Source organism: Diospyros lotus, chromosome 5 (assembly GCF_014633365.1).
Source record: "Diospyros lotus cultivar Yz01 chromosome 5, ASM1463336v1, whole genome shotgun sequence".
Taxonomy (NCBI): domain Eukaryota; kingdom Viridiplantae; phylum Streptophyta; class Magnoliopsida; order Ericales; family Ebenaceae; genus Diospyros; species Diospyros lotus.
The window spans coordinates 7,202,973-7,215,097 of record NC_068342.1 but is presented as its reverse complement, the minus strand read 5'-3'; the positions used below and the strand labels follow the sequence as shown (position 1 = coordinate 7,215,097).

At 35.5% G+C, this 12,125-nt stretch overlaps 2 protein-coding genes across 3 annotated transcripts; both read right to left on the bottom strand.

The window, feature by feature from the left end:
* Positions 1-1,887: 1,887 nt before the first annotated feature.
* Positions 1,888-5,190, bottom strand: LOC127801872 (uncharacterized). 2 transcript variants are annotated; one of them, XM_052337362.1, is made up of 2 exons: positions 4,985-5,190; positions 1,888-4,870 (listed from the first exon to the last, which is right to left on the bottom strand). In XM_052337362.1, exon 2 carries the CDS (start codon positions 4,671-4,673, stop codon positions 3,360-3,362), a length of 1,314 nt encoding a protein of 437 aa, XP_052193322.1. In that variant the 5' UTR covers positions 4,674-4,870; positions 4,985-5,190; the 3' UTR covers positions 1,888-3,359. The 2 variants fall into 2 exon arrangements, with proteins under 2 accessions (XP_052193322.1, XP_052193323.1); XM_052337363.1 differs by having other exon boundaries at positions 1,888-4,747.
* A 2,776-nt stretch (positions 5,191-7,966) lies between these two features.
* On the bottom strand, positions 7,967-11,516 carry LOC127801871 (actin-7-like). Its single transcript, XM_052337361.1, has 5 exons — positions 11,373-11,516; positions 10,141-10,210; positions 9,430-9,823; positions 8,732-9,345; positions 7,967-8,567 (listed from the first exon to the last, which is right to left on the bottom strand). Exons 2-5 carry the CDS (start codon positions 10,198-10,200, stop codon positions 8,502-8,504), a joined length of 1,134 nt encoding a protein of 377 aa, XP_052193321.1. The 5' UTR covers positions 10,201-10,210; positions 11,373-11,516; the 3' UTR covers positions 7,967-8,501.
* Between the last annotated feature and the right edge of the window lie 609 nt (positions 11,517-12,125).

The window sequence follows — 12,125 nt, the reverse complement described above, 5'->3', positions numbered from 1 at the left end:
ATTTTCTTCAATTCTGTGTATTTTTTATAAGTTATTTTTATTTTTTATTTTTCTTCAGTTTAATCAATTTATACGGTTTGAGTTCTATTTGTTCAATTATCAGTTAGTTCAGTTATTAGGGTTAATTGGTTGGTTCGGTTCGATTTTACTCCTCAATTCAGTTTAATTGGTTAGTAAATTTAAGTTAATTTAATAATTAAACTGATCGTTTACACACTCGTCACACCTTTAGTATATATATCTATACCTATATTATTATTTTTAAATTTTTCTTATATGTCTTGTTTAAAGACAAAAATTAAGCACGAAAACAAGATTTAAATTCATAAAGTCTAAGTAATAATAAACTTCTGAAACAATTTTACCATTGCACAAAACTTATTTTGTTTAAAATTTTGTCAAAAAAATTAAAATTTTATAAATATTGTCTCTTTTTTTTTTGTTTTTCAATATTTGAGTAAAAAAAAAAAGTTTTGAAAATTCTAAAATGACACCCTAAAGATTTTTTCGTGGATCATAAGTGTCATCCAATAAATTTTTATTTTTTTCACATACTAGAAATGAAAAATGGACGGGCCGGGCCCGGCGAGCCCGCCTCCTGCTTGGCCTACCAATTTTGTGGGTTGAGGTGTCTTTGGCTCGCAAGGGAGACAGGCTAAGCCAGGCAATAGAAAATGAAGGCCTAACACGACTCCATGGCCCTTAATAAACGGGCCAAAATGGATTGGGCTGGGCCATTTTGGTGGACCACCTCTATTTTTGTGAGCCACCCCATTTTTGATGGGTCGGACCAAGTCGCGGGCCACAAAACACTAGCACGACATGGCCCATTGCTACATTACCGAGCCAAGGTAGGTTGGGCTTGAAGGCGGGCTGCGTGACCCATTTGTCAACTCTACTTAATAGAGACCATCCCCTTTAACATATATATATAATGGAAATTTGGCGAAAAATTGTAGAGGTTTAGTTTTAGATAACTAACAACATTTTTGCTATAATATATGAGAGATAGAAACAATGAAACAAAACCGTTTAAAAAGAAATTTTAATTTTGTATTTTATTTTGAATAAAATAGAAAAGAAATCACCCAAAAATAAATACAATATTTATCGACTTTTAATTTTATTAACAGATATATGAAGTCTAACTAATTAATTATATTTATTTAAAACCCACATCTAACCTAAAATTTTCCTACTAAATGTTCATTTTTATTATATATCCACTCTCATAAATATAGGTGAGCATTTCACAGATTCAGTTATAAAATTGATTGAATTGCTCAAATTAAATAGATTGAATTTGTGTAAAAAATCAAACTAAACTAATTGAATAAATTCTCAAATTGAAAAAATTAAAAAGATCAAAAAAATCAAACTAATTGAAAAAACCAAAAACTGAAAAAAAGAAGAAGCAAAATTAACATTATTTTTGACATTTTGATTATTTCAATTTTTTTCAATATGAAGATTAATCCAAATTAAAATTATCTAACTTAAAAATTGAATTAAACCGAACCAACAATTTCAACTAAATCGGTTCAGTTATTTTGATTTAATCGAAGTGTTGCTCACTCCTCCTAATAAATGCCTTAAAAACGTCTCTCTCACAATTTCTTTTCAAGAAGCATACTCTAATTTTAATTTTAATTCAAATTTTCTTGTAAGTTTTGCACATCTACAATAATGCTTATTTATAATAGGCTCCTTAATTATAATGGAATTTCATATTAGGCGTCTCAATTATTAGGAGTTGAAGCATTCCCATTAAGAATAACAAAACAAAAAAAAAGTAAATTACACTAAGCATCATGAAGTTCAGAAAAATTACAGTATTTATTTTATATTAATTATAATAATAACTCCTTTTTCATAACTTATAATAACCTTCCTCGTTAAGGAATGTTCAATTTAGATCAATAACTATTACCCAAAAAACAAGACAGTATCCTAATCTCACCAGAGTGTACAGCGTTACAAGTCCTACATCACTCGTTTTGACACCTCGAGTCTAGGTCATCTCGTGAGTAAGATAAATTTAAAATTCGAATCCCAGACTTAAAAAACATTGGAGAACTCACAAACCACTAAACTATCACTGCAACAGTATATAGTGGGTACTTCATAGGAAGGACACTAAGTTCATCTTTGTAGAATGACAGCCTATGCAAGTAAACAAGAATATGCCCATTTATGGGCATAAAATGGTGCATTCATGGCACTGAAGAATCATTTTTGTAAGCACAAGAAGGCATCGAATGAAGCAGCTAAGAAGATGGAAGTCCTGATTTTCCACTCCAACCAGAGCCAACAAAGGAACAAGTACTTGTGGCATAACATGATCTGGCTAGTTAAACAGCCAATCCCTCTTGCTCAAGCCAGAGTAGCAATCTTGCTAATAGCTCAAACTTTAATAATGATGATAAAATCAGTCATTTATGATCAAAAAGTCATGAGTTCAGATCATAGAAATAGTCTCTTTACCAAGAGATAGAGGCTATCTATAGATAAAACCCTTCTGGCCTAATCACAGATATTGTGGCAAGATCCTGGAAAGAGATAGGAAGGAGATCAGCACAAATATCCTCATCCAGGCACAAACCCAAATGACAGATTTGGTCACTCGTTCTAATGGTTCTTCTTTCCTTGCTCTCAATACACTTCCTGTTTAACCTCATATCTAACTCCAAGAAGGGTCCAAGTAGTCCTCCTAGCAGGTTTATTCTATGTCAGCCAGAGACATCGACAGGCAGCTCCCCAGTCCCTCTTCTGCTGATTCAACTTGATGTCTTGGTGGCTCCCTGTCCCGGAGACCACCAGTTTTACTAATTTACTTATATTCCAAATGAAATTTTCCATATGAACCTCACTATATGCATTGGAACCTAAACAAATCTGCAAGCAGTGGATAGTGATGAAATTCAAATTCAAGCTTGATGACATGAACAAGAAAGGAAAGCTCATCATCTGTGGAATGATAAACGAAAGTCAGCTCCTATATGTGCAATCTTGCATCTTAATGAAACAAGCGAGCACAACTCTCTTTGTGCCACAAACAAAATGCATCGCTTCAAGAGCAACATTTTTGCAATAATTTGTTTCCTTTTGATATCCACACACTTTCTTAGCAGTATATCAAATAGGTGTTCTAGTCTCTGCATTCATCAAATAGAGAAACATCTACTGATGACTTGAAGCAGCACTAGTAGCCATAGGAGAAAAACAAAGCACTAACCTATCAAATACCTTTTTGTCTATATTACTCTAATAGTCTGATTTAGATGGGAGACCGAAAATTTTAGGTGGTCAGCATGCCGCTGATACGAAAACGGCAACATGCTCACAAGCACGCAAATCATTCAGTTATATTCAGAACCCATTTCTCTGCGCTTAAGTTCGAACGCCAAGCGCTGATTTTCAAGCTTCAAGCACTCATTTTCCAGCCTCATCTTTTCCAGTTCCCTGTCATCTTGCTGGGTAATTCTCTGCCACTTGAACCGCTGCTTTTCCAGCTCCAGCATCTGGGCCTGAATCTGTAGTTTCTGCTCTTCCAACTGCAGTGAGCGAGAGATTAGCCACTCATTCTGAAACCATTCTGCATCTGTGCCTTCAGCAAGAGCAGGATTTGCATTGGTGTGACTGGTCTGACCATGATGATCTGGTCTCAGTAAGTCCAAGGCGCTACCAGAACTCGAGGCCTTGTGTTCTTCCCCTTGTCTCCTCCTCTTTGTGGGATGTCCTGGAACAACAAATGCCGCACCATCACTTCTATAACTAGCTTGGCCTTCTTCGGTTTCATAATGCACCAGACGAGCATCTTCAGTTTCAGCATTTTGATCATCACTTGCAGCATCTTGATCATCCTCATCAAGGTCATCAGGTTTGGGAAGAGTGGACTCCCGAGACTCCAAATTGTCTCTATTCTTAAGTGCTAACCTCAGTGAATGTTGAAGAGCCCGATCATGAGGAAGGTACAACCTATTCCCATTGTGATACGAACACATTTCTTCATAAAACAATTGTTTTGAGCTCAAAATCTTCCTCACATCATCCTTTGCCTTATCAGATAGGTCCATCAAGTCCAAAAGTGAAGGATTTTCAACAACTTTGCAAGAAGTACCTTTCCCGAGTATGTCATTCAGTCGCTTGTACCTCTTATTCAGATCATTAAATTTATCCTCACATTGCTGAGGCGAAACTTTATGGCCCCTCTCAGCCATCACCTTTGAAATGGACTTCCACTTACCTTTCTTTTGTATAAGTGCCGACCTCCTTCCACCAACAATACAATCCAAGGTTGCCTCCTCCCCTATGTAGGACACGGCAGTTATTAAGAGCTTCACCATTTTATCCGTCCATTTCACTCGCTGCCAAGGGAAATCCTTTTTCCTTGTACCAGCTTCTTCAAAAACATTCGACTCGTCATCATCATCACTGCCAGAATTCTTCGCCCTCTCAACCTTGTTATCATAGTTCAGAAATGAAACCGATTGATCACATTCTTGGGTGTTCTTAAGCCTAAAAGGAAAAGCATCTTGAACTTGTTGGGGAAGGGCCATAAAGCTTTGATAAGCTTGTGGGCTCTCTTGTTGATTTGATCCTTGTAACCCTAGAAAACTAAAAGACCCACCACCCGGCCCCAAATTACAACTAGCTGGTGATTTCCCTTCCATTACAACCTCAAAACCTAGCTAAGGGGAGAAACCTTTCCAGCACAATTTCAGTTAAATCCAACCATTTACTTCACCTATTCAACACAAGACAACCAAACAGACATTCAACCTTCAGTTCTACCTCTCCAAATGCTAGCAGCTAGAGTTGACACAAATGAAAGGCTCCAAACTATTCAAATGAGAAATACGGATCATATCTGTACAAGATTAACGAAAAAATGGGACAGATTGATTCAAATATTAACAGTTCCCAAATGCAGAATCAAGAAAATAAAGAAAACCCACCCCGAGAGCTTTGAAAAAAACATTACCTCGAAAAGATTGAAAACCCAGAAACCCATTTGCAAGATTTCGTCTCGAATCAAATTAGATAAAGCCAGGGAACGAGGAAATTCCAAAATCTTTGGTTTACATGGGATTTGGGAATGGAGTTGAGAAGAGCAGGAAGGTTTAGGCTGGCACTGTTACTGATTGTTCCGAGGTGTCCCTTCAGTTTCAGCCCTTTGTTCAATCCGGGCCATCCCGGGTCAAGTAGATAGATGGAGCCCGCCGTGAACCGCCTCTCTTGGGCCGCTCTCTTCCAGAAACTATTATTCACTACCATCAGAAGTTATGTATATGTCATCAATCTTTAGTCAACATGGAACAAATCTACAAGTCTTAAGTTAGGCGTCCCGTAGGATTAGCCTACGTATGATAGTTAAGTTGGTTATGGCTGTCAAAACAAGAGTGTTTTTAAGTTCAAGAAGTAAAAGAAGAAAATTTAAGTTCTAAAAATGAATTATAATGATTAAGTTAACATTCGATATTAAAAGGGTATATTAAGAAGGTGAATACAAAGTAATAAGTAAATTCGAGAGTGTGTTCGTGTGTATTTTTTGAGCATTGTACTATTATCTTGTTTGACTACTTAACAAACAAACAAGGTCCTTAACGAGATTAGATTATCTTTTGAGATTATCAGATAAAATTCTTGTCAATGATCAACTCGAGATCTTAAAATTGAAAATTTAATTTGTTCATCACGACCTTTTTATATATACACTTATATTCGAAGGGTGGCTCGTGTTATTTATTTAAAAAAAAAATAAAGATTCATTATGTGGTATTTAACAATTATAATTTATTTTTTTAATATTTTTAAACAAAATAATCCTTGGTATAGTAGTAAAATTATTTGGAAAAATTAATTATTATTTAGGAATTATAAGTTTAAATCTTGCTAGTGTAATTAATTTTGTTAATCAATATACATAAAGGGTATTTTAAGAAAATATTTTATTGACAAATTAGTGTAATTAATTTTTATTTTTTAATCAAAATTCAAGAACGATAGTCTTAAAAAATCCTCGCATCACCAAAAATGAATATTTATTTATATAATAATATAAAAATATTTTTTTATGTTTATTTAAAGTTTACATCATGTGTGTCAATTACTTCACAATTTACACACGCCCTAATCTCAAGTCTTTGATCATTTATATGTCAAGGATTCAAACTCCCAAACAAACTTTATGATGCAATTCAGGTCAATTTGTTGTGGGATTTAGCAAAAAATGAGAGTGTAATTTAATAGAATTCTAAGTAACTCAAGTAATTTGACGTTTAGTTGAGCAACAAATAAAACTTAATTGAGTAATGATGCAAAATAGTTGACCGTCAAAAAAGAAAAAAATTCTTGAGAGTCAGACAGATTTATAGAATAGAGGGTAAAAGATTGAAATGCCCTCACTTACATTGTATTGTACTTTTTCTAATGCAATGTGAATGAAGACATTTTAATCTTTTAACTATCATTCTATAAGTCTGTCTGTCTGACTCTGTAGAAGAACCCATCAAAAAAGATAGTCAAGTATTGGATAGTTAAGTTATAAGAATAAATTAGTTAATTAATAAAAGCAAGGCAGTGGAGTAACGAGGGAATTAGTCAAGTAACAAGGGGAGTTAGCCAATTAATTAAGGAGAGCAATAAGAAATGATACAACTCACCACTAAGTGATAATGCAGGCAATCAGACCTAAATAAGAGTTAAGAATTCACCATAGTTGCACAATTTTTTATGTCTAAAATAAATCAAGGTTACAAATGGCTGGTAACATCTCCCCTTCTACTGGAGAAAAGCCCATGATCACATTGATTGTACTTGGAAATTACAGCGAACACCTTGGAAGCTTAGATTATTTAAATGCTTAGTATTTTGAGAATTCATGGGAAATATAGGCTAATAATTACTTGGTGACATGAGAAATATGAGAACTTGATAATAATAGGATTTTTAGAATAATATGTTTTTCGAGTTCTACTCTTAGTACTGATGATCTAGCGTTCACTGGAGTAGGGAAAAACAAAAGTTCAATTTTCTCGAACTAATATAATCGAATTGATCGAACATGTTGGTTCAGTTTAATTAGTTTTTTTCAAAAGTTCAATTTTTAATTTTCGATTCGATTTTTTGATTAAAAGAATCAAACTAATCAAATCGATCAAACTTTAAAATAATATTATTTTGATGTTTATAAAATGATATCGTTTTTTTCGATTTTGTATGTTTTGTATTAATTATTTTAATTTCTTTAATTTTTTTATATTTTTTCAGTTTAATCAGTTGAATTCATTTTAGACAATTTAGGTTTAATTTTTTCGATCATCAATTAGTTTAAATTTTTGAGTTAATTGATAAATTTAATTTAATTTAACTCATCAATTTAATTTAATCAATTCATAAATTTCAATCAATTCGTTAATTGATCAACCGATTGCAGACCCTTACACTGAAGGGAGGCATGCTGATGGGCCTTGGGCTTCTGACAGCTTGATTCAGGGAAATGGTTTTGGAGATGGACCGGGAAACTGGGCCAAGATACGTATCATTTTATATTTAAAATTCAAAAATAAAAACTAATTAAACAATAAATATATTTTTTTTCATTTTTTTAGCAAAAACAAAAACAATTCATTAAGCCTTAATTGTACTAAATATAATAATCAATATAAGAATTCTAACTTAATTCAATTTTTTATTTTCCTTTTGTTAAAGATGAAAATTGAACACAAGAAACAAGAGTTACACACTACAAAGTATTTTGAGCTATTTCATTGCATGTTCCAATGCTTCTTTTTGAAAACAAAAACAAAAATTACAAAAATTGGTCGGGTCGGATGGTAATAACCCACAAATAACAAACTGTATACATCAAGTATATCAAAACTTGTATAAATCCATACCCAAAAAGATTTAAACTCTAATCAAAGAAGACGTCACTACAACCACCTCTTGCCACCCGGCGGGGTAACCCTTGAAATAAGAACATTTTAATTCCTCTTTTCTTCCATAAATCCTCAGTCCAAATATAGGGTAATAGACAGAGGTAGAGAATGAAAAATCTCAATATCCTAAGCATAGAAAGGTAACTCAATGATACATTAACTGATGGAGAAGCGACATCAAAGTAAAAAATTCATACAGTACATATCAACAAGAAGACCCTAACTCTCAAATGGAAGGGGGGGGGGGGGGGTGTTCTAAAACTTGCCTTCTCTCCCAAGACAAGGCCCTAAAAACTCATGCTTCAGACATGGTGAAACGTAAACTTGCAAACTCAGTAAAGATGAATCATCTCCAGCCAGCCAACCCATTTCCCAGTAATGGGTAAGGCTGCTATGAACTACTTGGAACTGCATCTTCTGATAGCCCAAACTTTCGACACAAGCATCTCTATTGACATCCCAAGCTTCAAAACCCGACCAAACTTGAATATGACACAATCCACACAGGACCCTGCAAGATGAAGACAGCGAGAGCTTACCAACAATCCCTGACCCGGCTCAGAAGCACTTCCGGTGGACAATAGCAGGACCAGATTCATCGTATTCACCCTTGGATATCCACATCTGTAACATGTTGGAGTGAATGAGCAAGGGAGCCAAACCACAATACCGACTAAAAAATAATTTGACAATCATCATTGTGAGAAGATTAAAGACATCATTTATATCCCCATGGATTGTCTTACAAATGTATAGAGAGAGCATCATATTGAAAGCGTAAAAGTTACCTGCTGGAAGGTGCTGAGAGATGCGAGGATTGAGCCTCCGATCCAGACACTGTACTTTCTCTCGGGTGGTGCCACCACTTTGATCTTCATGCTGCTAGGAGCAAGGGCGGTGATTTCCTTGCTCATCCGGTCAGCAATGCCGGGGAACATGGTTGATCCACCACTAAGAACGATGTTCCCATATAGATCCTTTCTGATATCAACATCACACTTCATGATGGAGTTGTAGGTGGTCTCATGGATCCCTGCAGCTTCCATTCCAATGAGTGATGGCTGGAAGAGCACTTCAGGGCAGCGGAATCTCTCTGCTCCAATAGTGATTACTTGCCCGTCTGGCAATTCGTAGCTTTTCTCCACTGTAGAACTGCTCTTGGCAGTTTCCAATTCCTGGTCATAATCAAGGGCAATATATGCAAGTTTCTCCTTTATGTCACGGACAATTTCCCGTTCAGCAGTTGTTGTGAAGGAGTACCCTCGCTCGGTGAGGATCTTCATTAATGCATCCGTTAGATCACGACCAGCAAGATCCAACCGGAGGATCGCATGGGGGAGGGCATAACCTTCGTATATTGGCACTGTGTGGCTAACACCATCACCAGAGTCCAGGACGATACCTTTTCAATATCCCAGGAATAGAGTTAGCAAAAGCAAGCAATTGGGAGAAGCACTACAAACTACATTAGTACATTAATACAGACCTGTTGTTCGACCACTGGCATAAAGAGACAGAACTGCCTGGATAGCAACGTACATAGCGGGAACGTTGAAGGTCTCAAACATTATCTGGGTCATCTTCTCCCTGTTTGCCTTTGGGTTGAGTGGTGCTTCAGTAAGAAGTACTGGGTGCTCTTCAGGGGCAACACGTAGTTCATTATAGAACGTATGATGCCAGATCTTCTCCATGTCATCCCAATTGCTGACGATGCCATGCTCGATCGGGTATTTCAAAGTGAGGATACCTCTTTTTGACTGAGCTTCATCTCCAACATAAGCATCCTTCTGACCCATGCCAACCATGACACCAGTGTGTCGAGGTCGGCCAACAATACTGGGGAACACTGCTCGGGGGGCATCATCACCAGCAAATCCAGCCTGTAAATATAAACAGAAAGATGATTCACTCATCAGCATTCGTGTAATCAAAACAATAGCAGCAAATTTAACTTTCAAGAGCCTATTTCTTACACCATGACATTTCAATGGATATTGGAATAAAAAGGGAAAACAATTAAATCTAACAATAACCACCAAGAAGACAATAGGGAATGTGAAACTAGCAAAATATCTTCTGAGTGTTTAAAAATACTTAAAACAACATTAATAAAAATCCTTAAATATGCACTCAGACAAAATAATTGACTAACAAGAAACAAACAGATGCTCCAGATGCCAGCAGATAACTCACTAACCTTGACCATTCCAGTTCCATTGTCACAAACAAGAGGCTGAATTTCCTCTGCGTCAGCCATGTCTTATAACCTTTCACAAGGAAGATGATATTAGAATAAAAGAAAAACCATGAGAACAATAAACAGTGTCTGGAATCAACAAAATGTAACCAACATATAAGGGATTCTAACAAAAAAAAGTATAAAGTTTATACATCATGCATGATGTGGCTTGGCACCCATTCCCCTTTAGTTTAAAGCAAAAGATTTCATCCTTAGCTCATTAATTTCAAAAGCGGCCTTACACAATTGTGTTGATATATATACAAATATACACTCAATTTTAAAGAATAACGCATTTAAAGAAAAAAATATGTACTAATCATTTGCTGACTTATGCAAAATATGTATGCATATTTATATCACCAACGGAACATATTTGACAAGGGAACCTGGGAAATTAAAAACAAACTTGTGGTTGTTCTGTTTCTAAGCTAAATAAAAGTCCACGCCATGTGAATAGTTTCAACAACATTATGCAAATCAGCTAGAAATGCACAAAATATGCATATAAAGGTTAGTCCACTTCTGCAATGTTTCAATGCAGTTTTGGGCCCTGAAATTTCTCAACTGACCAAACCGATTCATTTCTGGGGTCATATATCTTCAACATGTCTCATTGTTCAGGATTATTTACATAATCATGGTATATAATAGGCATTGTCATTGTGGATTATGGTAATACTAAATGAAAAATGTCAAGTTGATAGTGTTAGATTGTTTCTAAACCTTGTTTAGCTTGCAGGATCATAGATTTCTATGATTAGTTTTCAGTTGGATTGCCTCTAAACCCATATTTTGAGCTGGATTATGGTAATACTAAAACCTCGTTTATTTTAAGGTTGTGTCACGATCTACCCTAACAAGTAGTTATCAAGGGCGATCCTAACAAGTGGTATCAGAGCGATCCTAATAGATTTCCAGGGACTAAATCAAAACCCTAAAAAATCTTACAATAGCTTGGTGTTCTTCCACTACTGATGGATTTTCAAGCTTTATTTTCAGTTTCTTGAAAACAAAACAAGAGGCATAGATATTAAACAAGTATATTTCAGCCCAAAACAAAGAACAAAACCTTCTTATGAGCAATAAAATTAGAAACAAATCAAGGGTCTCATCGATCTGGAACACTCGAGAAAAAAGGGTGAACTTTTCCCGAGAATCTAACAGAGCAAGCGAAGATTGTAACACACCTCTCGACTGTGGAGAAAGACGACGAATCCAATGCCAAAGCTCACTTTTTCTCCCCTCTCTCTCTCTCTCACACACAGAGAGAGCTTCTGTGGCAGCGATGAAAATGAAAAAATCAAGAAAATGGGGAGGCTATATATAGGCGGGACGAGTGTCTAAGCTGGAACTAGGAAAGCTAAATGAAAATGAAATTCAAATGAAATGAAATAAAATGCCACGTTTCGCTTGTTGCGCCTCAGTCATTCCAATGAAAGCTAAAAATAAATGTATTTATATTTATTATATTATAATCATTATTAATTAATAATAAATGTATAAAATTTGAACGATTTAATTAATTAGTAAATTTATTTAAATATAATCAATAATTTATAAAAAATAGTGTTAATTATTTAAGAATATACTTATAATTTTGCAAATATAAAAAATTAATCTCTGAATAGCATTAGCTAAATGAAATTTAAGTGGGCATGTGAGCCGTTTGGATGGCGAGAAAAGGAGGAGAAATGGACAGCTTTGGCTGAGGGGAAAATTGGAATTTTCATGTAAAGGGCATGCTTTTCCAGGCTGTGCATTTTTTTATTTTCTCGGGAAAATTCAATGGGTTTGGTGGAATCCAACTAAGGCTAGGGTGTGTGTGGGAGAGGTCCAGTTCAGAATTTTAGTCCTTTTTGGTGGGGGCATTATTAAAATTCCACGTCAGCGGGGCGGCCGTGGTGGGCCGCCGGGCGGGCGGGCAGGCTACCGCTGGTCAA

Bases quoted from the DNA above. Each gene is read 5' to 3' on its own strand.
- LOC127801872 (XM_052337362.1), bottom strand. From the start codon at position 4,673: ATGGAAGGGAAATCACCAGCTAGTTGTAATTTGGGGCCGGGTGGTGGG.
- LOC127801871 (XM_052337361.1), bottom strand. From the start codon at position 10,200: ATGGCTGACGCAGAGGAAATTCAGCCTCTTGTTTGTGACAATGGAACT. The intron at 9,346-9,429 runs GTCTGTATTAAT...GATATTGAAAAG, and splicing joins TGCCAGTGGTCGAACAACAG to GTATCGTCCTGGACTCTGGT. The intron at 8,568-8,731 runs GTAACTTTTACG...AACATGTTACAG, and splicing joins CTCTCAGCACCTTCCAGCAG to ATGTGGATATCCAAGGGTGA.